The following is a 22,325-nucleotide window of genomic DNA, read 5'->3' as shown; positions in this document are numbered from 1 at the left end:
CTCCTCCTGCCTTCAATCTTTCCTAACATCAGGGTATTTTCAAATGAGTCAGCTCTTTGCATCAGGTGGCCAAAATACTGGAGTTTCAGCTTCAACATCAGTCCTTTCAGTGAACACCAAGGACTGATTCCATTCAGTATGGACTGGTTGGATCTCCTTGCAGTCCAAAGGATTCTCAAGAGTCTTCTCCAACACCACAGTTCAAAAGCATCAATTCTTTGGCACTCAGCTTTCTGTATACTCCAACTCTCACATCCATACAAGACCAGTGGGAAAACAATAGCCTTGACTAGATGGACCTTTGTTGACAAAGTAATGTCTCTGCTTTTTAATATGCTCTCTAGGTTGGTCATAACTTTCCTTCCAAGGAGTAAGTGTCTTTTAATTTCATGGCTGCAATCCCCATCTACAGTGATTTTGGAGCCCCCCAAAATAAAGTCAGCCACTGTTTCCCCTGTTTCCCTATCTATTTGCCATGAAATGATGGGACCAGATGCCATGATCTTAGTTTTCTGAATGTTGAACTTTAGTCAACTTTTTCACTCTCCTCTTTCACTTTCATCAAGAGCTTCTTTAGTTCCTCTTCACTTTCTGCCATAAGGGTGGTGTCATGTGCATATATGAGGTTATTGATATTTCTCCCAGCACTCTTGATTCCAGCTTGTGCTTCATCCAGCCCAGCGTTTCCTAGGGCAAGAGCGGCTACATAACTTGCAGGGCCCTGGGGAAACACAAAAATGCAGGGCCACTTATTCAAAAATTATTAAGAATTTCAAGAAAGTGACAAAGCATGAAAGTGTGAGGCACCTCCGTGTGTAGGGCCGTGTTGCGCTGCACAGGCCGCATGCCCATGAGGCTGGCCCTGCCGCATGGCTGGGAAGGATATACATAGGATGCCTGAATGTGTCCTACAGTCTCTTCTTTCTTGCAAAGGCTGAGGGAGAAGATACCAGTGAAATCAGTGGCACTAAGACACACAGAACTGCACATAAGCCAGTAACAAATCTTTGTCGGGTGCCTACTGTGTGCCCAAAACTCATCTTAAGTTTCAGGGATATGGTGAAAAACCAGACAGACTCTTTGTAAGGTTTTGTTTTGTTTTCTTTTTTGGCACTGAGCTTACTCCAGAGGCAAAACGTTCTATAAACAATCTCACAAACAAATGCCCAAGAACATCATCAGTAGTGAGCACTGTCTTGAAGATGACAAAGTATAGCGATGAGATGGGGGTGGGATGATGGAGAAAATGTGTTAGATTAGCATGTGACAGCGAAGTCAGGACTTCCCAGGTGGCTCACTTGTAAAGAATCCTCCTGCCAATGCAGGAGATGCAAGAGACACAGGTTTGATCCCTGGGTCGGGATTATCCCCTGGAGGAGGAAATAGCAACCTACTCCAGTATTTTTGCCTGGAAAATTCCATGGACAGAGGAGCCAGGTAGGCTACAGTCCACAGGGTCGCAAAGAGTCAGACATGACTTAGTGACTGAGCCCAACAACAGCAAAGCCTGTCCAAGGAACTCACAATCCCTTGTACAGCAGCACCTGAGGATGCTGCTAGTGTTTGGCATCAGCTCCACAGGCAGATCTCTGCTATCCCTTCCCCTCCGAAGTGAATCATGAGCTTCTAGATGAGAAAGACAAAGTCCAAGGATGCTTGAGAGAGACTTGAGATGTTCCCTGTGAAAGGGGTTAGTGATCCCACCCCCCACCTCTAGGGGCTTCTCACTTCCTCTGGAGGTCACCAGGAGCCAAGTCTCTGAAAAGATAGGGGCAGTCAATCTGGGAAAGGGGGTTTCCAAGCTCCGTCCCCCCTCCTCCAGGTGCTCCCTCTCACACCCAGGCCCCGGCGCTAAACTGGGAGCCAAATTGCCATCAGTTTCCTTTGGGTTCAGAAAAAGTCCTCCAGTGGATGCCTTGGACTGGTCCTTTGGTGGTGGGTCCGCCTCCACCCCAAATACTTGGGGAAATGGCCCACGGAGTAACTAACTCAGATCAGAGTTTCCTGGGGAGACTCTCAAGTCTCTTCTTTTTCCCCCTGTGCCAAGGAAGGTGCTAAATTACCCAGGTTCCTTTGGACGCCCAGGAATGCGCTCTGAAGGGCTGGAAGGCGTGGAGTGAGGGTGGGGGAAAATCTCAGAGGCCAGGGGACTTGGGAAAGTGATGAGGTGCAACAGGTTCTGGCGAGGGGCGCGGAAAGACAGGGGCTGGAAACCACAGTGCGATCCCATGGCGCACCAGCGGGCTGGCAGGGGCGGGGGTCGCAGCACCCGCATCTTGCCCCTGCCGGGCCCAGCCTGCAGTCTTTCTCCCAGCAGCAGCGTCGGCCCGCCGGTTTCCCCGCCTGGGGCCCGCGCACCGCCTGCTCGCCTCCTCCTCCCTCCCCCACGTCCCCCGCCCCTGGCTGTCTGGCAGCGCCGCAGCGGTTGCGGTGGGGGGCGGGGGGCCTTGGCGACCAGGCTTCTTCCTTGTCTCCCTCCTCCTCCCCGCGCCTGGCCGGAGCCACCCCTCCCTCTGCCGCAGCCGCGTACACGTCGTCGGAGATTTCCATCGGGGCTTAGGGGGAGGAGCCAGGATGGGGGGCGCGGGGCGGGGCGAGTGGGAGGAGTGAAAGTTGGAGCCCGACAAAACCCTCCACGCCGCGCTCAGTGCGGCCAGACCGCGCGCAGCGACCTCCGCACAGGTGGTCGCGCCGGTCCCCGCCGCTATGTCGACCAAAGTTCTCCTGATCCTCATGGGCACGCTGGTAATCCTTCCGTGGTGAGTCTCCAGCCCTGGACCCAGGAGTCCCAGGCCCCACTCGCTCTCCCCGGGAATGAGGCCGGCTCCTGAGACCCCCGCACCCCGTGTTCCTCGAGCCCCACTCCCCGCCTGCCCCAGGCCCTCGCATGATCTACCCTGGTCCTGCATCCGCTCGACGCACGCGGCCAGCCTTCGCCCCGCTTCCCCTAGGATGGGAGCCCCGGGCCCCTGAAGGGGCGCCCAGGAAGGAAGACGGGACGCCTGTCACCTGGCCGCTCCCTTGCCCCATCCCTTTACCCCCGGGGACCCCCCTTTCCAAACCACTGCAGCGGCCTGGGACCGATCGCGTCCTCCCCCCACCCCCCACCAGCCCCCCAGCCTTCCCTGGGAAGAGGTGACCGGCCTGGGCAGGTTCGTGTCTCTGGGGACTGGGGGGATTTTGGGAACGTGGCGCCCAGAGAGGTGTGCGGGCAGGGGGAAGAAACTGCGCTTAAAATGTTTGAGTGTTGGCTAGTGTGTTCTCTCGTTCGAAAAAAAAAATTTTTTTTCTCCTTTCTGAGCGCCTAGTGAGTACCAGGCACCGTGCCAGACAACTCTGACTTTATTTGCTTCCCTTCCCGCCGCTCCTTTTGGTGCCAGTCCCAGGCAGGAGCCTTGGTTTAGTCCAAGAGTTCCCATCCCAGCTGTCCACTCCATCCCCCTCTACCGCCGGGTTCCCTCTTCCTCCCTAAAGCCCCCAGACGCCCTGCTGGGTCTTGGCTGACTGGAGCCAGGGGTCAAGAATGGTCATCTCGGAGGTCTGTGGTTTGGGATCCTGCATTTCAACCCCTCCCACTCTTCCAAAGATCAACAGCAGGTTTTCCCTGGAGCAGCCGGCTTCCCTCACACCTTCCTGGGGTCCTGGGACTTTGCAGGGGAAGGTTATCCCCTGCATCTCTGGCTTCTGAGAGTGAAAGAGGACTGCTTCACATTTTTTAGATGGTTTCCCATTCAGCTGCAACTGTCACAAGTTCCTAAGCTTCCTGATCTTTCTAGAAGCCTCCACCACTAGACTTGTCTTGCTTTTTGTTTTGGGGAGAGGTATTGGGGAGATGGCTTCTCTCCCCACCCCAGAATACTTCAACTCATCAGGGGCAAGGCTGTGTAACTGGTTGCTGGCTCATTGGTGCCCTGGCGAGAAGGGGGGGCTGGCCTCATCAGGGGGCTTGGTAAATATTTCTGAATGCGTGCTAGGAATTTCCAGTCATCCACATCCCTCCAGATGTGAACTGGACTAGTTGGGAGAGATGACGTGGTGACTGGGGCAAAAGAGGGATATAGTCGTGCAGATGGGGGGAGGAGAGCAGAGAGGAAACCAACAAGGAAGAGGGGCTGTTGTGATGAAAACTACCCTTCCAGCCTAGGGGGGAGGACTGCAGTAACTCACTCTGTCAGTTCAGGCACTGTCCACATGGTAACCTGTGACGTCATTAAAGAGCTGGGGAGGTGGCAGTGGGGTGTGCTGGCACGGGCCATCTTGAACCACCTAGCTCGGGTCCAGGCTTAGCTTGAAACCACTTGTATGACACTGGGCACAGCTCCTTCCTCCATCTGGGCCTCAGTTTCTCCATCTGTAAGGTGAAAAAGAGGACTCATATGGGGGAAAAAAAGCAGTCCAGTGGCCCTTCTCATATTCTCTTCCCTTTACCCAGCCAGCTGCCTGAGCATCCTCTGTGGGGGAGGGGTTGCAGAAATTCAGCTCCATCTTGGACAATCGCATCAAGAGGGATGTGATGCCTGAAAAGCCCCATGGGAAGATCCCCACTAGTTTGTGCATGAGTGTTTTTCATGTTTTTATTATTTCTAGCTGTGAAAGTTGGCTTAATGGCGAGCTGAGGAAAGGTGTATACATTGTCAGCAACTTCTTAACCCCAAGATCCCAGGATGACGGGGCTTTTTGATTTGTTTGAAATTTTTTACTGGCAAAATCTATTTGTCAGATGACAGCAGCCTCAAGACCCTCTGATCTCATTTTCATGGCAGACATAGTCTTGGGCCAGAGAGGCTGTGGTGGTCTTTGGGCCTTTGCTTGTTTGTTTGTTTGCCTCTCGAAACTCAGGGGTTCTTCTGGTTGGCTGTGGACTTCTGGGAGGGGTCATGGCAGGCTCTGGCTAACAGTCCTGATCATGCCACGCTCCCAGTCAAGTCACACATTTTGCAGTCCCCTAGTTCTCCATCCCTCCGCCCCCCTCTCCCCTGCCCTACGGAGGCTGGCATGATCTATTCAGAGGACAGAGGGAAGAGCCTCAGGGAAAGAGGGCATCTCTGGATATGCTATTAGAAATGGAAATTGCTTTCCCCAAGCCCAGTTCTTGCCTTGCCCACAGTGGGAATTAGCCACCTCAGACATGAGAAATGGCATCAACTTGGCACATCTGGACACCACTTAAGCAATTCTAAGAGTTTGAAATACTCCAAGAGCATGCATTGTGCTGCTCAAGTTGGCCTTCCCTTGGTCTGCAGTACAGAGGCCATACCCACATCTCCTGCCCTGTTAACCCCTTCTTTGAAGGAGCAAGTTGTCTAATTGATTTTGTAAACTATAAAATAATTTTGTAAGTGTAACTGAGATATAAGAGTGTAGAAATCAGGAGTGGATTTTCACAAAGGAAACATGCCCATTTAACCAGCACCTAGACCAGGAAACAGAAAGTTGCCTGCCCCCTCCCCCACCTCCACCAGCTTCACCACTCTACCCCCTCCAAGTACACCCTCTTCCCCAAAGAAAAACACTCTCCTGCCTTCCAACATCACAGATTAATTTCAATGATGGCTTTTGAAAAAGCTTTTAATTATAAATTTTTTCAAAGACATAGAAAAGTACAGGGAACAGTAGAGTGAATCTCCATGTACCCATCACCAGCCTCATTAATTATCCGCTCATAGGCAGTCTTATTTTCTATGTATCCCACCCACTCTCTATTTCCAGCTTAAAATCTTTTAAAGCAAATCTCAGACATCATATCATTTCATATGCAATTATTTTAGTATGTATTTCTAATTGTAAGGACTTCAAAAACAGAATAAAATACCACTATTACACTAAAAATGTTTAGAATGTTTTCACGCTGAAGAAACTAACCAGTCAATATTCAAATCTCCCTTAATGTATCATAATTTTTTTGTTGTTGTTGTTGTGTTGTGTTTGGTTTGTTTTGTTTTTTATGGTCTGCCCTTTAAAATCAGGGTTCATATAAGGTCCATATATTTGCAGATTTTATTAGCATTTTAATTTTTCAAAATGCTTTTTTAAAAAATCAGAACATATATGCAGAAAACTGCTCAAACCATAAGTGCACGGCTGACGAGTTGTCCAAAAATGATTCACACTGATATCAAAACACCCACATCAGGGACTGGAATGTGACCAGAACCTCAAGCTGCCTGGTGCCCCCTCCCTCACTGCCTCCCAGCAAAGGAAGCATGACTCTGATTTCTAACACCATATCTCCTGTGTTTTATACATTTGCAAGTGGCTTTTTTAAGTTTTTAAAATTTGTAAGTTTAATTCTTTGTGTAATATTTTGGCTGTGGCACTCAGGCTGGATTCCTGTTGACCATCTATTTCCTAAATGATAGTCTTTATTTTCTCTCAGTTCTCAGAGCTTCCCCCATCCCTGGCCCCCAGCTCCAGTGTAGTAGAGTATCACTAAAGCAAAGACATGCAGTGTTCTGACCCTCTCTGGGAGAGAGTGCTCGGGCTTTCCTGAGCATTCCTCACAACCCTGGCCCTGTGCCTGCCCATTTGCTCCCAGGTGGCACTGGTCAGGCAGACTGGAGACCAAGACTAGTAACGGCAGCTGATTGGCTAGAGCTTATGCACCCACGTCCTCTTGCTTTTACCTTGAAAAATTATTTTAAAATCTCAAACTTGCTTTTGATATTGATTTTTGTTAAATAAAGAATGACCATTAAAGATGGATAGCATGGGAAGTTCCAATGGAGAGTACAAGTTTTAGAAGAAATTAACAAGAATAATCTGGCTCTTGATTTACTGTTACCAGGTACTCTTCAACTATGCTGTGGGTTGCCGACTTATTCACTCTGTCCCAGGAGGCACCAACTGGGCCCCCTCAGAGTGGAGGACAGAGGCTCACTTGTTTGTTTTTATGTTCTAGCATTGAAGGACCTCAAGTTGAATCAGAGGAGGGATCCTCTGGCAGTGATGATAAGGTCTATGGCCCTAAGCCCCAGCCTCCTGAAAAGGAACTCTCCTCTGAAGAAATAAAGCCCACTGCTGTTGGTACCCATAAGAAACTTGGCAAAATGCCAACAGCCACGGAAATCCTGGATGGCATCTTCCATAACTATGACTACAAACTGCGCCCTGGCATTGGAGGTGAGTAGCAGGACATAAATCTCCCAGGCCCCAGAGGGTAGGAGGGTTGAGGGCCTAAGTGTGGAGAATGGGCCTGGGGTGTAGGTGGTGGTGCCTGCATGGGGGCAGGAACAGCTGTTGCTGATGTATCAAGTAAGAGATGTCAGTGCTGGTCTCAGCAATGCCATTGACTTTGGTCTAGACTTTTCTCTCACCCTCAGTTTTTCCAACTATAAAATGAGATGACGGGACTAGATGATTGACCTTTGAGGTATGTCCAATTCTTAACAGCCTATAAATTGGGCCTTTTCATGAGAGAAGAAAGAAAGAAATGGTATCAGATCTTGAAACCATGTAGTCCAACCCTTACCCCCTTTATTCACCACTGACCACACCCTCCCTTGCCCCACACTTCTGTTTGACACTTACCTCTGCCACTTCTGCTTACTTTACAGAGAGACCCACTGTGGTCACTGTCGAACTGTCTGTCAACACCCTTGGGCCTCTCTCTATCATGGACATGGTGAGTACTGAGGTTTGATTTATAGTATCTTCTAGCCTAGGGAGCTGACCCATGAGGCTTTTGAGTACTTGGTTCTTCTGTGTCTGTAACAAAAGAGGTTTTTTTTTCTTTTGGAGGGGGGGGATTTTAATCCATAAGGACTTGAGAAGGAGACTGAAAGTGGTAAGTCCCTTGCTGCCTGAAGAGGACCTTCGGAATCCTGACTGTATCTTTCAGTATTTCATTCAAAATAAAAATAATAAAGCAACTTTAAACAACACAGTGGAATGGTTCTTTTATTCTGATAATGATTTTTATGGACTTAATCTTGTTGTTACCAACTGTTGCTCTAGGACTACTTCTCTAATTCTTCCCTAGTTTCTTATCTCCTTTTGTACTCCCCAGTTAGCCTCCATGAGCTCCTATTTGATATACACAAAATGCAAGGTTTCTGCCTGCCCCAGGCAACCTACTAACCCAGCCTCCTGCATGACATGCCTCTTGTAGTCCCAGCCCTGCTTAAAGCATGAAATTCAACCCCACACTCTAGCAGCCAAGGCTCTCCATGTCTGCAGCCAACCCAGGGCTCTAGTTTTATTTATTTTTTTTTTTCACTCCTTTAGAGATCATGTGCCCTAGTCACACTAGCGTATGGTGTTCCCAGGCTATCTTGTGCTTCTGAACCTTTGTTCAAGTGACTTCCACTTTGGGATGGCATTTTTCCAATTTTTCACCGTATCCTTCAAGATTTAACTCTAATGACATCTCTTTCACGGCATCTTCCCTGACTTCTACAGCTATTAGTTGCTCCCTTTTTTACTCACACCACACTCCTTTCTCTGACTCTCAGACCTTTCTAGCGTATATCACAGTTGTTTACCTGAACTTCTCTACATCATTGTATTGTAATTATGTACTCTGTGTCTGCCTTGCTCTCTCAACTATGGGTTCCTTGATGTCAAGAACCCAGTATATGTTAGCTGAGCAAATGAATTATAAAAGATGTTCTGCAAATGTCACTTTCATCTGTGGAGCCTGATAATGAGGAAGACTGGAGTAACCAACTCCATCACTGCCATAGCCTCAGCCTAGCCCAGGGCAGACAGTTTTAGCATACACCTTGGTACCCAACAAGCACCATGTGACTGGGTGAGCTAAGCGTCTAGGCTCTGAGATAGTACTTGCAGATACACACTCAAAGGTAAGTAAACATTCATGGAAGCTCAAGGTGTTTACATAGGTTAAGTGCAAGAGTGGGGTTCCCCACTGTGATGCTTTGTTTGACTGCCTTATTCTTGGGGCACAATGTACTTATGTATTGGCTATGCAAAAATTAGGACTTCCTTGGTGGCTCAGAAGGTAAAGCGTCTGCCTGCAATACGGGAGACCCAGGTTCAATCCCTGGGTCGGGAAGAACCTCTGGAGAAGGAAATGGCAACCCACTCCAGTACTCTTGCCTGGAGAATCCCATGGATGGAGGAGCGTGGTAGGCTGTAGTCCATGGGGTCTCAAAGAGTCAGACACAACTGAGCGACTTTACTCACTCACTCATGCAAAAATTAACCCCAAAGCATAGTATCTTAAAATGACAAATAATCATTAGGTCACAGCTCATGTGGGTTAGGAATCCAGGCATGATTTAGCTGGATTCCCTGTTTCAGGGTCTCCCAAGGCTGCAGTTAAGGTGTCAGGTGGGACTGGGGTGTCATCTGAAGACTTGACTAAGGGAGGGTCCACTTGTAAGTTCTCATGTAGTTGTTGTCAGGGCTTAGTTCTCTGGCTACTGTCTCGAGGCTTTCCCCAGTCCTTGCCATGTGGGCCTCCCCACAGGGCAGCTCACGTGTGGCAGGTGGCTTCCCTCAGAGCAAACAAGAACATGAGAAAGAGTGCTCAAGATTGAAGCCACAAATTGGGGGGAAGTAAGAAGGAAGAAGAGAAATGTGAGAGCAGTCAGATCTTTTTTGAGTTTCTGTTGACATTTTAAAGCTTTTTTTCCCTCTTCCCTTGATGTCACATTTATTCTTTGCTGTCATCAATGTGCTTACCACTAAAATGAGTATGAATTTAGCAATTAGTTTGACTAAAATTGTTGATAAACCAAGAAATACTGGGTTTTGAGCCAGAGTTTGATGTCCTCTGGTCCCACCATCATAGCCACCATTTACTCTTAATAAGAAAGGCACCTTTCAGATAATTGGTGGGAGCATGGCAAAAGTGGCCTGAAGAGTAGTAGAAAATCTGTGGCTACCACTTCCTTGTTATGTGTGTAAGATGTAATTTGGGGAAATCTGTTTCTAACATCTGCAAGAGCCTTTGCTGTGTGCATACTCTTGTTGGCAGCACTGATTTCACAGGGAGGACTGCTACCTGACAAGCCTGAGTGAAAAGTGAAAGTGAAGTCACTCAGTCGTGTCCTACTCTTTGGGACCCCATGGACTGTAGCACACCAGGCTCCTCCCTCCATGGGATTCTCCAGGCAAGAGTGCTGGAGTGGGTTGCCATTTCCTTCTCCAGGGGATCTTCCCGACCCAGGGATCGAACCTGGGTCTCCCTCATTCCAGGCAGACGCTTTAACCTCTGAGCCACCAGGGAATGACAAGCCTGAGGGATACAGTTTAATGACCCAGCCCTCACCAAACCTGGCATGTAGCACAGAACTGGTCCAAAGAGGAGCCAATAACTTGATTTTCTTTGGCTGGTAACATCTTGCTTTAGCCTGGGCCAAGTGCCTTTAGAAGATTCCGAACACTCATGTGGTATTAAATTTACCAGAGAAGTCTGGCCATCTGCATAGTTCCCCATAGTTCTTTAAAGCTGTTGTAGGTCCCAGTCCTTGTACATGCCTGTTTTTCTCTGGTGATACTGTAGAGTGTGGTGCTTGGTGAGGAGGAGTTCCAATACCCTTCAGTCATAAATCAGAGCTTGTGGAGAGCACAGGATTTGTCCTCAGGGAGAGAAAACAAGTCCCCTTGTCAGACTGGGGAAAATTGAACCGTTAGTTATCAGTTGGTGTGTCCTGAACTTACAGTTGGAATCCGGTTAAATGGAAATGAAATGCTTATTTGAAACCCGAGAGTGTAGCACAGGAGCAAGTGTGCACCATAGTGGGGAGGCTTCTTCTGGTTACTCAGCAGTTCTGTAGGCCGGTTTGGAGCTGCCAGCCACTCAAGAGAGCAGAGCCACCCTGAAGGCACTCGTGAGGGCTGGTGTGGCTTGGCAGGGCAGGGCTGGGGGCTCTGCATGTGAATGGTAGTCAGGCTTTTTGCTGTGTGATTCTCCGTACTCCTCCAGGGAACATTCTCAGTCTTGGGGGGCTGGCTCCCTGTAATTGGGCAGTGGCTCTCACCACCTTGTGTCCTGAGTAGCAAAGGCAAGCAGAGATGGCCTTGACCGCTGCTCCCCAAACTCGAGGGCTCTACAGGCCTCCTCGTTGTGGGTTTCTGGTTGGTGGTGTGCATTATTTGATGCAGAAAACTCACAGGAAAGGCTTAGGGGTCCTGCAGAGGAAAACTGGATCTTGACCCCCAAAGGGATTCTTGGAACAAGTGGAGTAAGCCCTGGAGGGTAAGGCAGGTGGAGGTGGTCCCAGGGCAGGGCCATGGCAATGGTGCTCTGAGCATCAGAGCCAGTATGTTCCCATTAACTATTTGATTTCGAACAGACTCCTTTCTCTCTGACCTCTAAAGTAAAGGAGATTGAACTAGCCCTAAAGGTTGTACCTTGGCCTTGTTCTGGTACTTGCTGTTCAAGCTACTTGCAGTTCTGTTATAATCTGTTTGTTTTTTTTTTTTTTTCCTCCTTTCAATACCAGTGGTGCAGATCTCTAGCTTCTCCTACTTCTTCCTCTTAAACCTTCTTTTTGATATTTAACAATTTATGTGATAGACCATATCTAGAGACCAAATACTTATGGGTTAATTAACATCTGTGCTCCCCAAATAAAAGGTGAAAGGGGCAACTTTATTGTATGCAATCAAAGGTGCATATGTTTGTAAATGTTTAGAATGATTTTGACCTGACATCTTTGATTTGCTATGCAAATGTGGGAGCCCAGATGGTGTTAGCCTGACTGGAGTAGCATCATAGTCCTACAAGGGAGTATTGACGTGATGAGCCCAGCCTTTACAATTAAGCCACCATTGTCTGTCTGTTTCTGGGTTAAATATGTCTTCCCAGATTGCTGTTCATTTGGGATTTTTTTTTTCTTTCTGGAATACATGGAAATAGAGAATGTCCTTCAACCAAACCCATGCTGTTTTCCTCTGTGCAAACCTAAGTGGGCTCGTGTCTACTAGATAGGTCCATCACAAGATGGCAAGGGGATGTTCTTTGTCTGCTGCTGCTGCTGCTGCTAAGTCGCTTCAGTCGTGTCCGACTCTGCAAGACCCCATAGACGGCAGCCCACCAGGCTCCCCCATCCCTGGGATTCTCCAGGCAAGAACACTGGAGTGGGTTGCCATTTCCTCCTCCAATGCATGAAAGTGAAAAGTGAAAGTGAAGTCGCTCAGTCGTGTCCGACTCTTAGTGACCCCATGGACTGCAGCCTACCAGGCTTCTCTGTCCATGGGATTTTCCAGGCAAGAGTACTGGAGTGGGGTGCCATTGCTTTCTCCCGTTCTTTGTCTGCACAGCCCCAAATGTGTGCTTTTCTATCCTTGCCACCAGGAATACACCATTGACATCACCTTCTGCCAGACTTGGTATGATGAACGCCTTCGTTTCAATGGCAGCTTTGAGAGCTTTGTTCTGAGTGGCAACTTGGTGAGCCTGCTGTGGGTCCCAGACACCTTTTTTAGGAATTCTAAGAGGACCTATGAGCACTCAATCACCATGCCCAACCAGATGGTCCGCATCCACAAGGATGGCAAGGTGTTGTACACCATCAGGTATGTCAAGCTTCTAGAGTCTTGCCTCCTGCAACTCTTCTTCCCCCTCTGAGAATTTTTGCCAAAGAAACACGGACTGAGGTTTCATCCTGAATGATACTTCTAAGGGCACCCCCCCCAGCTTTCCCAAACCATGAGCTCAATCCTTTGGTGTATAGACATACATACTAAAGCCTCAGAATAAGAAGATATTGCTTAAGGCCACAGCCTGACTTTGTGGCATAGCTGGGACTGATATCTGGGTGATATGGGGCCGGGGAGGCGGTAAAGAGTGGGGGAGTGTTGGCAGGTCCTTGAAGCTGGGATGGGCAAGAAACACAAGCCCATCTAAGCTAGTCCATACATTTCTCTGATGATGGAGGCCAGAGTAGCCAGATACATCCAAGCTGTTCTTCCACTCTTTTTGTCTCTCCTTTGAGCTCTTAATCTCAAATCCCACCATTGCCACTCATTGGCGGTGGTCCCCAGGCCCAAGCTGGGTGGATACCTAAGTATTCAGGGCCAGCCTAATGAGGCTCCTTTCTCCCTTCCAGGATGACCATTGAGGCTGGATGCTCACTCCACATGCTCAAATTTCCAATGGACTCTCACTCTTGCCCTCTGTCTTTCTCTAGCTGTGAGTACATTCTTAGGTTTCTGGGACCCCAGAGTCATCACACTGGGCCCCTTCTTTTTCTCATCCTTGCCCCTTACATTTTTCTGCCTTTGTTTTTCCCTTAAGATGGTACCAAGATTGCCCAGGGCCTCCCAGTCCATCCTCATCTTTCCTGCTGACAATGCTGTGTTGCTTAACCTGGGCTTCGTGTTGGCTTCCTCCTTCTCCTTTCCACCCCATTTCAAATCAGTCACCTCTAAAGTGTATCTCAAGTATGTCTGCTCTCCATCTTCACTGTCACTACTACCTTGGTTTAGATCTTTGTCATCTTCCACTTGGACTTTGAAACATCTTCACTTTGAAGCTGACCATGTCTAACATTAAATACACGGTCTCCTCCCAACCTCTACCCTCAAAACAAATGCATTGCTTCTGTGTTCCCATATGTCTCATTGAAAGGCACCATCAAACACTCAGTTTTCCAAGCCAAGAACTTTGATGCTTCTTTCTTCTTTACCTCCTACATCTATCCAATCACCACATCCTGTTGATGTTCCCTCCAGAATCTCTATTGATTTTATTTCTCTGCATTCTCTCTGCCACAGCTTTGGCTCCTGCCTTTGTTCATTTTACTGTGCCTGAGTTACTGCACTGGGCTCCCATAACTGATCTCCCTGTCAACAGGCCATCCTCATATAAGAGCTAGAGTGACCTATCTAGACTAGGTTACTCCTTAGTTTCAAATTCTTCCTGAACTCTCAAATCAATTCCAAATTGCTTAAAGTAGCACTCAAGGCCCTTCATGAACTGGCCCCTGCTATCCACTCCTACATACCTCATCCATCTTCTGTGAGCCGGCCATCCTGAACTTTTAATGTTTCCATAATACATCTGGCATTTTCACCTTTCTGTGCATAGAACACACTCCTCACCCTTTCAGCCTCATCCGTACAGAGAATATTTATACTGGATTTTAAGACTTACTGAGCATGTCACCCACTCTATAGAATAGTCTTTTCTGGGTGTGTCCCCAACTGATCTTTCCCTCCTTTGTTTCCCCACTGTCCCACGGGCAGAGGTTTCTCAGAGGAATTCCAACAATTACAGATGTGTACTCACTGTCTTATTCAATAAAATGTGAATGCTTGAAGGCAGGGCTCCTGCCTTGCTCACCTCTGTGTGTCTAGCACAGAGCATGGTACTGAGGAATGCTCAGTAAATGCACTTACTGGATGGACTTCAACAATGAGGTAAGAGAGGTAAGGCCCCACAGCTGGTGCAGCCAGAGTCAGGACTCCAGGGCATTGCTCAGACACCATGACATTGGAGGCCTCAGCTCAGCTTCCCAGTCTCACATGACTCGTCTTCCCACATTGCCTTACAGTTTCCTATCCTGAGAATGACCTAATCTACAAGTGGGAAAATTTCATGCTTAAAATCAATGAGAGTAATTCCTGGAAGCTCTTCCAGTTTGACTTTACGGGAGTGAGCAACACGACTGAAACTGTCACAACCCTGGCTGGTAAGTGCACCTTTGAGCCAGGGCTAGCCAGAGGCCCAGGAGGGTGGTAAGGATGGCTGAAGGTAGCCATCCATTCGTCCAAATGCTATGTACTCATTCCATGACAATATTGTAGACCATGGCTCCTGTCTTATAAATGCTAAGCACTTACAACTGTTTGCAGAGGAAACTGAGACTTTGTAACTATATCTCAGTCTCATCTGCAAAGAAGTAAGTGCTTTGCCAAGCCCCGGAGAGGGTAGGTGAGTAGATAAAGTTTTGTTGCTGTCAGAATTTGCAACTAGCCTTGTCATGCAGACCTTTTGGTTTCCAGAGCTTTGTTACAACTGACCTACTTGGACACTTGGGGAAATGGAGGTCATGTGAGTTTTCCATACTCAGAACAATCCAAGTGGTTCCAGTTGAGTGGGATGCAGTCTGTCCTGATGGGAGGTTGGAGGCTGGAGTTCTGTCATCAGCTATGTGAGGGCTGGGATAATCTGGAAGAGGTTTCAGCAGCTACAATACCTGCCGTATCAACATTTATTTTAAAGGAGCAGCCCTGACACGCACAGATTCCCGTCAAAGGCTTCGTGGTGGATTCAACTTGGATGGTGATCATTGGTTTTCTGACCTTGTCCCTCACAAGGACTAAAGGGGAGGGTCCTGGGTCTATTATACTTTAGCTCCCAATTAGGTGTGAGTGTCTTTGCTTGTGTTCCTAGGTGATCTGAATGAGGAGGAGCCAAGGGGCCTCCCTGGGGCTGCTCTGGGAGCAGCCTTTTCACACACACTGACCAGTCAGGGCAGTGGCGGCTCTGCCCTCACCGTTTCCAGCCTGCGGATGGAACCAGTCACCCAGCCAGCCATTTGCCATGGAAGATGTCTTGCTTGGCTTCCATGTGGCTAGGCAGAAAATCTGCTTTTGCTTTACTCGTTGAGTTGGTCCCTGGGTGAGGAATAGCCCATGCTCATCTCGCTAGAGCTTTGCTTGCACAGTACTAGGCAGGGGTAGAACGCTGCTTTACAAGTGCTTTCTTTTTCTTGGGGGCTCTGGGTAAGCTATTTTACTCCCTTTGACTTGGGACCCTTGCTCTTCTGCCGGCTGACCATTGGCATGCCTCTTACCTTTCTGCACCTTGGTTTCCCCAGACAGGTGGGGACCCATCATCAAAAGCGGCAGGAGACAAGGCCCATGGGCTTTCAAGTCACTAGTGGTTCCGTTTAGTAGATGGTTGTACATTGTTTCAAAATGGTACCCTAGTGACTACAAAGCCCCAGTGGCAGCATCATCACCAATGACAATAGGTAAGCACCCTGCCCTCCTTGGAAGAGAGGAGAGTTCTTGAGAGAAAGGAGAAGGCCTCCTTTATCTTCTGCAAGAGATGAGCTGATCTTGAATCATAGTTTCTTCAGTATCATAATTATCTTTGGAACTTTCAGATAAACATAGTTATCTTTCAGTCGGTCCCTGGGCAGTTCTCTCTGTCTGGAATAGACTTAGGTCCTAAGCCCCTAAGGGTTCAGAATGCAGTGCTAGCTTGGTACCCTGGCTACCTTGGGCCTTCAACCAGAGAACCTCTGCTTCAGGAGCCTTACCCCCAGTGAGTGGGGCATCTTTCACTGCTGGCTGTTGAGCCTTTGATACAGAATTCACCCATGATTAGGATTTTGCTTTCTTGCAAGGGAGTTTCTTCCTTCGCGAGACAACTCTGTTCATCAGAAAAACCTCTGTGTTCATCTGAAATTGAAATCTCTGGAACTTTCACCCGTTAGACTTAGCTCTTTTTCCCTAGAACTACTGAGCTTCCAGTAAGTCTAGTCAGTCTTCCACAGGGTCAAGATCAAAGAGCCAGTATTATAGTTCCAACCCTGGATCATATTCTTTTATAGACTATACAGCTGTAGTTCTTTTCCCTCCCCTTTGTTCTTCAAAGCTTTGGCTCCACTCATCCTTCTAGTCTCAGTCCCCTGGACACGGTCTTTTTCATTGTGTTCCTCTGACAGTGCAGTGACCAACTGTGCTCTGGCTGAGGCAGATAAGAGCAGAAAGCATCTTTAGCTTTTCTCCCCCTCTGGCTCCTCAGCCCCAGATATCTTTTTTCCCTTACCCATGCTCCTCCATTCCTCAGAAATAAGAAAGTGTGTGTTAGTACCTTCACTTGGCCTTAAAGGATAAGTTCCCATCTGTTGAAAAGTAGAGAAGGTTCTTCTTATTGGTGAAATAGACAAAATAAAAATAGAAAAAGCCAATAGGATAATCAATCTTATTGCAACAAGAATATATAAACTCAGCAAAGTTTTGTGCAGAGTGGCTATAGCTGAGTAGGGCCATTTTAATTGCAGTTGAGACCCCAGGAGAAGGAGCTAGAATCTCAATAAATAACATTCTGGCTAGTAGGCAAGGATGAGTGGTCCCTGCAGCAGCCCCGGAGGAGGACTTCTATCCGCAAAGCTACTATTCTGGACACAGGTATTCAACTGGCCCCAGGCAACTCCCTGGCCTTTTCCAGAAGATTCTGAGAAGTCTTGCCCCTTGAGTGTCAGTGCTGCCAAGGTGAGTAGGAAAGGCTGGTCTTCCCATTCAGTCCCAACATACCCAGACTTGCTGGGCAGGTGATCTATTTTCTAAAATAGGAAGACACATGGACAGGTTAGTGTTCTGGTCTGTTGTACAGAACTGTTGCTGGGCAGCACCAAGAGTTGCTGTGCATCTGCTGGGTTCTAGGCTGTGCTGGGCTGGGCTGGGCAAGAATGTAGCAATGGGGCTCAGATGAGACCTGCCCTGAAGGTGTTTAAAAACCCACCTAATAAGGCCAGCGAATTCTACAGCATCACTGCGGTGGAGAGTTGGAGCTTAGTTTCACTGAGGAGCCAGAATTTGAACTATTGTAAACCCAACATGATGTTGAGAGTAAAAAGAGATATTCTGGCCTCAGAAAGGCCTCCAGAATCCCCAGGGGTCATGATAAGCATGCAGAGTGTTTGGGCATGTCAGAGTATAAGGCAGCATGAAGGGTCCAACAGAAGATGCCAAGTGGAGATAGAGGCTGTCCTCAGGTCCTGCACAAGCCATCACTGCCTAGGCTGAGAGCCAACATCAAGGACACGATACCCAATGAATGCGAAAACCTCAGTCAGCCTTGTGGATGTATGTTCTGCAGACCTGACATCTAGAGGACTGACTGAAATTTTCACTTTCAGCTAATTCTTCTATTTTCTTGAAACACTCATTTTGGGCTAGGGTAATAGACTAAGAACAGGAGTCCAGGGTTTGGATATTGGTATAAATATCCACACGCTATCTCAAGGAAGCTGAGTACATAGGGTTAGTTTAGAGTAAGGTGTGGACGTGGAGGCCTCAGTCAGCCACCTGGACATTAGCCATATGGTTCTGATATCTAGAGGGCTAACTGATTTTATTGCTTTCACTTGACTATTCTGCTCCCTATCCTAAAAAGATGGATACGGGGTGTGTGACAGTGAATTGAGAGAGAACTAATGAAGGTTCTAGCCCTGGCTTGACTCTTAACTGACCATGGACCTGGCAGTGAGTCTCCTCTTGGGCTTCCTCTATGTCTCTGTGTGTGGCATTGCCTTAATGTGCCTCTGTCCAAGGACCGTGGTGGGCATCCCATGAGCCCCTATTGGGCCCTTAGTATGCATGTCTTTCTGCATGTAGGACACCCTCGTGGCAGTGCTGTAGTGAGGAAGTATTTTTTAAATATCTTCCAGGTGATTTCATAGTCATGACACTTTACTTCAACGTGAGCAGGCGGTTTGGCTTTGTGGCCTTTCATAACTATGTTCCTTCCTCTGTGACCACAATGGTCTCCTGGATTTCCTTTTGGATCAAGAAAGAGTCTGCTCCAGCCAGGACTTCTCTAGGTAAGTGGGTGAGGTAGGCATCTCCTTGGGCACAGAATTGCCTTCTCCGGGGGCCTTTCCAAAGTGTAATATATAAGCTAGTGGTGCCGTCCACCTCCACTCGTCTCCTTTCACAGGGATCACCTCTGTACTCACCATGACCACTTTGGGCACCTTCTCGCGGAAGAATTTCCCACGTGTGTCCTATATCACAGCCTTGGATTTCTACATCGCCATCTGCTTCGTCTTCTGCTTCTGTGCTCTGATGGAGTTTGCTGTGCTCAACTTCCTGACCTACAACCGGACGGCGCCTCGTGGTTCTCCCATACTTCGCCATGTATGAGCTGGTATGGGAGTGGTGGCAAGGCTTTGGAGGATGGAGGCATGCAAGTAGGGCACCGGTACTCATGACACATGGGTGGCCAGCTCACCAAGTAATGAGGGGTAACCTGGGACTCTGGGGGGCATTGGGTAAATTTTCTGGTGTGATGGTGGAAATTCTGGAGTGGGGGGTGCAGGAAAAGAAACAGGGTGCCAAGCACTGAATCCTCAGGAATCCTTGAGACAGCACCTAGGCTTTGTTCATCTTCCCTTGACTCATTCTGACTTCTTTGCTCATTCCTTTCAGCCTCGTGCCACGATCCGTGTCCGCATCCCTGTCGTTGAGCATCCGGAAGCTTTTGTGTGCGACATTGAGGACTCTGAGGAGGAGGAGTTGGGGGAGAGTGAGGAAGATGAAGGCCCATCCTGCCCAGCCCGGCAGGCCACCAGGCCAAGCCGCCTCCAGCGCTCTGCTGGCTGCAGCAGGTGGTGTGATAAGTACTGCTGCATGGTCCCCACTTGTGACGCCAGCAGCTGGCAGCAGGGCCGCCTCTTCATCCATGTCTACCGCTTGGATAACTACTCGCGAGTGATTTTCCCGGTCACCTTCTTCTTCTTCAATGTGATCTATTGGCTTGTTTGCCTTAACCTGTAGGTGCCAGCTGGTACCCTGTGGGGCAGCCTCCCCAGTTCCCCAGGAGGTCCCACAGCCTTTGCTAAGGGAGTTGGAGGAAAGCAGCAACCAGAGAATGTCTTTCCTTCCCCTTCCCCAGCCAGCAGCTGGCAGGGCATCCCTCCTTGCCAGTCGCACCCCACCTGGCCCATTCACCAAATCTCCTTAGCGGTCCATCTCAAGTAGAACGGCCCCATCTCTGTTCTTCCTGGGGCATGTATGACGCTCAGGCTTTGAAACATAGACTCAGCAACCAGCTCCCTAAGATGGTGTCCATATGTGAGCGGATTAGCCATCTCCCCAAAGGGCTAACACCCACTGCCTTTTCCCAGAAACCCAGCACTGCCTTTGTGGTGCTCTGGGCCCAGCTCTGGCCTCAGCCTCAAAGTGCATATACCAGCTGCTTGCCTGATCCTGGCACCTCCTAACGATGTTGGGCAGCAGTGTAACAGGGGGAGGGGATCTCCATCCTAGGTCCAATGATTATATTCTTGACTCTTGTCTCCCTGCCCTCCCTTCCCCTGCAGATAGATGGGCACTGGCATGATTCCTTTAGGAGGAGGGGAGCCAGCAAGTGAGGACAGTACCCCTCCCTCTGCTGCTGTGATACCTCCCTCTCTCCTCCCTGCGGGCCTTCATTACTCATCTGCACCACCAGTTCAATGCCTTGCATCCAGTGGGTGTCTATTTTCGTGTGTGATGATAGTAATGACCCCCTGCTTTGTATGCCCCTTTCGTCCTCCCACTTGACCCCTGTGACTTTTCTGTGACTTCCCCAGTGACTTTCCCAGCCCCAACCCAGGTGCTAGGCCATGGTGACTTCCTGGGGCCAAGAAACTAAGGGAATTCTGCTCTCTGCAGCAGACATTACCCGCATTGATTGGTGCCCAGCTGAGGCACAGCATAGGAGTTCTGCCACTTCCTTGGCCCGTGGACCTGTGAGCTGGTCCACTCCTATTTCTGGGGCACTCTGACAATCACAATCAATCAATTGAATTCCCTTAAATTTGTACAGCACTTTACCTTTTGCAAAAGCACTTTTGACAAATTATTTCTATTTTGAGCCTCATAGCCCAGTGATATATTCAGGGCAGGATTCTTATCCCCATTTTGCAGATGAGAACCCTGAGGCACAGATTTCTATGGGACTGTGGATCTCACTGGAAACTACCCAGGAGCCCACTGTCACGTGACAGGGCTAGGCAGCTCTTTCCACCATGATTTGATTCTATAGCCTCTGCTGACACCCCAGTGGCAGGGCCCAGAGTGGCAGCCTCTTTTCAGCATTGGCCTGCTCAATTCCTGGGCCCCAGGTGCTCAGACTGCCCCAAAGATCTAATCTCTCCTGGCTCTAGTAACCCAGTGAGGTGAATTTGGACACGCCCCAATGCTTGTATATGCTGAATGAAATCTGTGTCTGTATTTTATTGTGGGGGGGGTGGGTAGGGTAGGGCTCCATCTGCTTTTTGTCACCATCAACTGTAAAGGGGGAATATATCAATAAATATATCAGCAAAGCATAAAATTGTCATGGCTGGTTTCTTGGGTGTTCAAGTTTGTTCTCTGCTGAGGTTTTATTTTTTTTAATTTTACTTATTTTTGGCATCACTGGGTCTTTGTTGTTGTGCATGGGCTTTCTCTAGTTGTGGAAAGCAGGGGCTACTTTCTTGTTGGGGTGTGAAGGCTTCTCATTGAGGTAGCTTCTCTTGCTGTGGAGCTGTGGAGCACGGGCTCTAGGGGGTGGGTTTCAGTAGTTACAGCTCACCGGCCCTAGAGTATGGGCTCAGTAGTTGTGGTGCACAGGCTTAGTTGCCCCGTGGCATGTGGAATCTTCCTGGGCCAGGGATCAAACTTGTGTCCCCTGAATTGGCAGGTGGATTTTTAACCACTGGACCACCAGGGAAGCCTTCTGCTGAGGTTTTAAATCTTAACGCAGTGACTCAAATCTTTGTTATACTCCCCCATCCATGACTCGTAGACCTACCATGCACTTGCCATGTACTTTTCTCTCAGTGGAGAACTTAAGGGAAGATACTGACCAAGTGGGCGCCCCCCCTTTACTGATTCCCTTACTTACTCCTATACCTCTTCTCCCCTCCATGTTTCTTTTGCTTTGCCCATCATTCTAGCTTCATCTAGTTAGCTTTCTAAAGATCATCAGACTCAGAACACTCCCTATTTAAAGATGGGGATGCTGAGGCAACTATCACACAACCAGTCAATAGTGGAGTGGGACAAAGTCAATTCCCTGTCTTGGCTTACAACAAGCCTGGAGATCTTGGTTGATTACCCTTCAAATGAACTTTCTAAAAAGGTATTGGGAAGTGTTGGCCCTGGCATCCTTTGACACATCCAGCTCTAAGGAAAGTCAGAAACAATAATAAGAACAAAGCAGGAGACAAAATGTTATCTGAACAGCCAACAGTTTTGCCATAAAGTTCTTGAAATGATTTCCCTGTAAGAAATCATTACATTACAGTAAATGCCTTTACTGTATATTTTCTGATGTCCTAACCCATGACACATTACAATTAATAATAATAAGTAACAAGGAAAATAGTTGCTCACTTTTAGTTATATTAGATGCAGAGATGGGGGAGAGAAAGCCTGGCTCCTGAGCAATGAGGACATGCAAATTTGTGAGCACTCATATTTAAATGCATTTTGAAACAGATAGTGCAAACCTGATTTCTTCAACACATTACAGTAACACTAAAAACAAAATTCCTACCATTAGTAAATTTTAAGATGCTCATGTAAACAGTTCTTTTAAAATGAATAAATTAAAACCATAATTGGGTGCATAATATCAAAAAATCAAATTAATGAAGAAAAAACTCCATATGTTTAAAAACACATGAGATGCAGCCAGTACCACATTC

The 22,325-nt window shown here is 48.1% G+C and overlaps 1 protein-coding gene and 3 non-coding genes across 4 annotated transcripts; all 4 read left to right on the top strand.

The window, feature by feature from the left end:
- Positions 1-2,655: 2,655 nt before the first annotated feature.
- GABRE (gamma-aminobutyric acid type A receptor subunit epsilon) lies at positions 2,656-20,968 on the top strand. Its single transcript, XM_002699672.5, has 9 exons — positions 2,656-2,759; positions 6,899-7,119; positions 7,554-7,621; positions 12,266-12,486; positions 13,020-13,102; positions 14,466-14,603; positions 18,318-18,470; positions 18,587-18,786; positions 19,078-20,968. Exons 1-9 carry the CDS (start codon positions 2,707-2,709, stop codon positions 19,423-19,425), a joined length of 1,485 nt encoding a protein of 494 aa, XP_002699718.1. The 5' UTR covers positions 2,656-2,706; the 3' UTR covers positions 19,426-20,968.
- On the top strand, positions 14,742-14,826 carry MIR452 (microRNA mir-452). The gene has a single exon (NR_031058.1). It is a non-coding gene; the product is annotated as a microRNA mir-452 (primary transcript).
- Positions 15,780-15,860, top strand: MIR224 (microRNA mir-224). The gene has a single exon (NR_031149.1). It is a non-coding gene; the product is annotated as a microRNA mir-224 (primary transcript).
- Positions 17,694-17,790, top strand: MIR3431 (microRNA mir-3431). The gene has a single exon (NR_037519.1). It is a non-coding gene; the product is annotated as a microRNA mir-3431 (primary transcript).
- Positions 20,969-22,325: the final 1,357 nt, after the last annotated feature.

This window comes from Bos taurus, chromosome X (assembly GCF_002263795.3).
Source record: "Bos taurus isolate L1 Dominette 01449 registration number 42190680 breed Hereford chromosome X, ARS-UCD2.0, whole genome shotgun sequence".
Classification (NCBI taxonomy): Eukaryota; Metazoa; Chordata; class Mammalia; order Artiodactyla; family Bovidae; genus Bos; species Bos taurus.
Note: the sequence above shows the minus strand (reverse complement) of the source record. Positions and strands in the feature narration are given on the sequence as shown.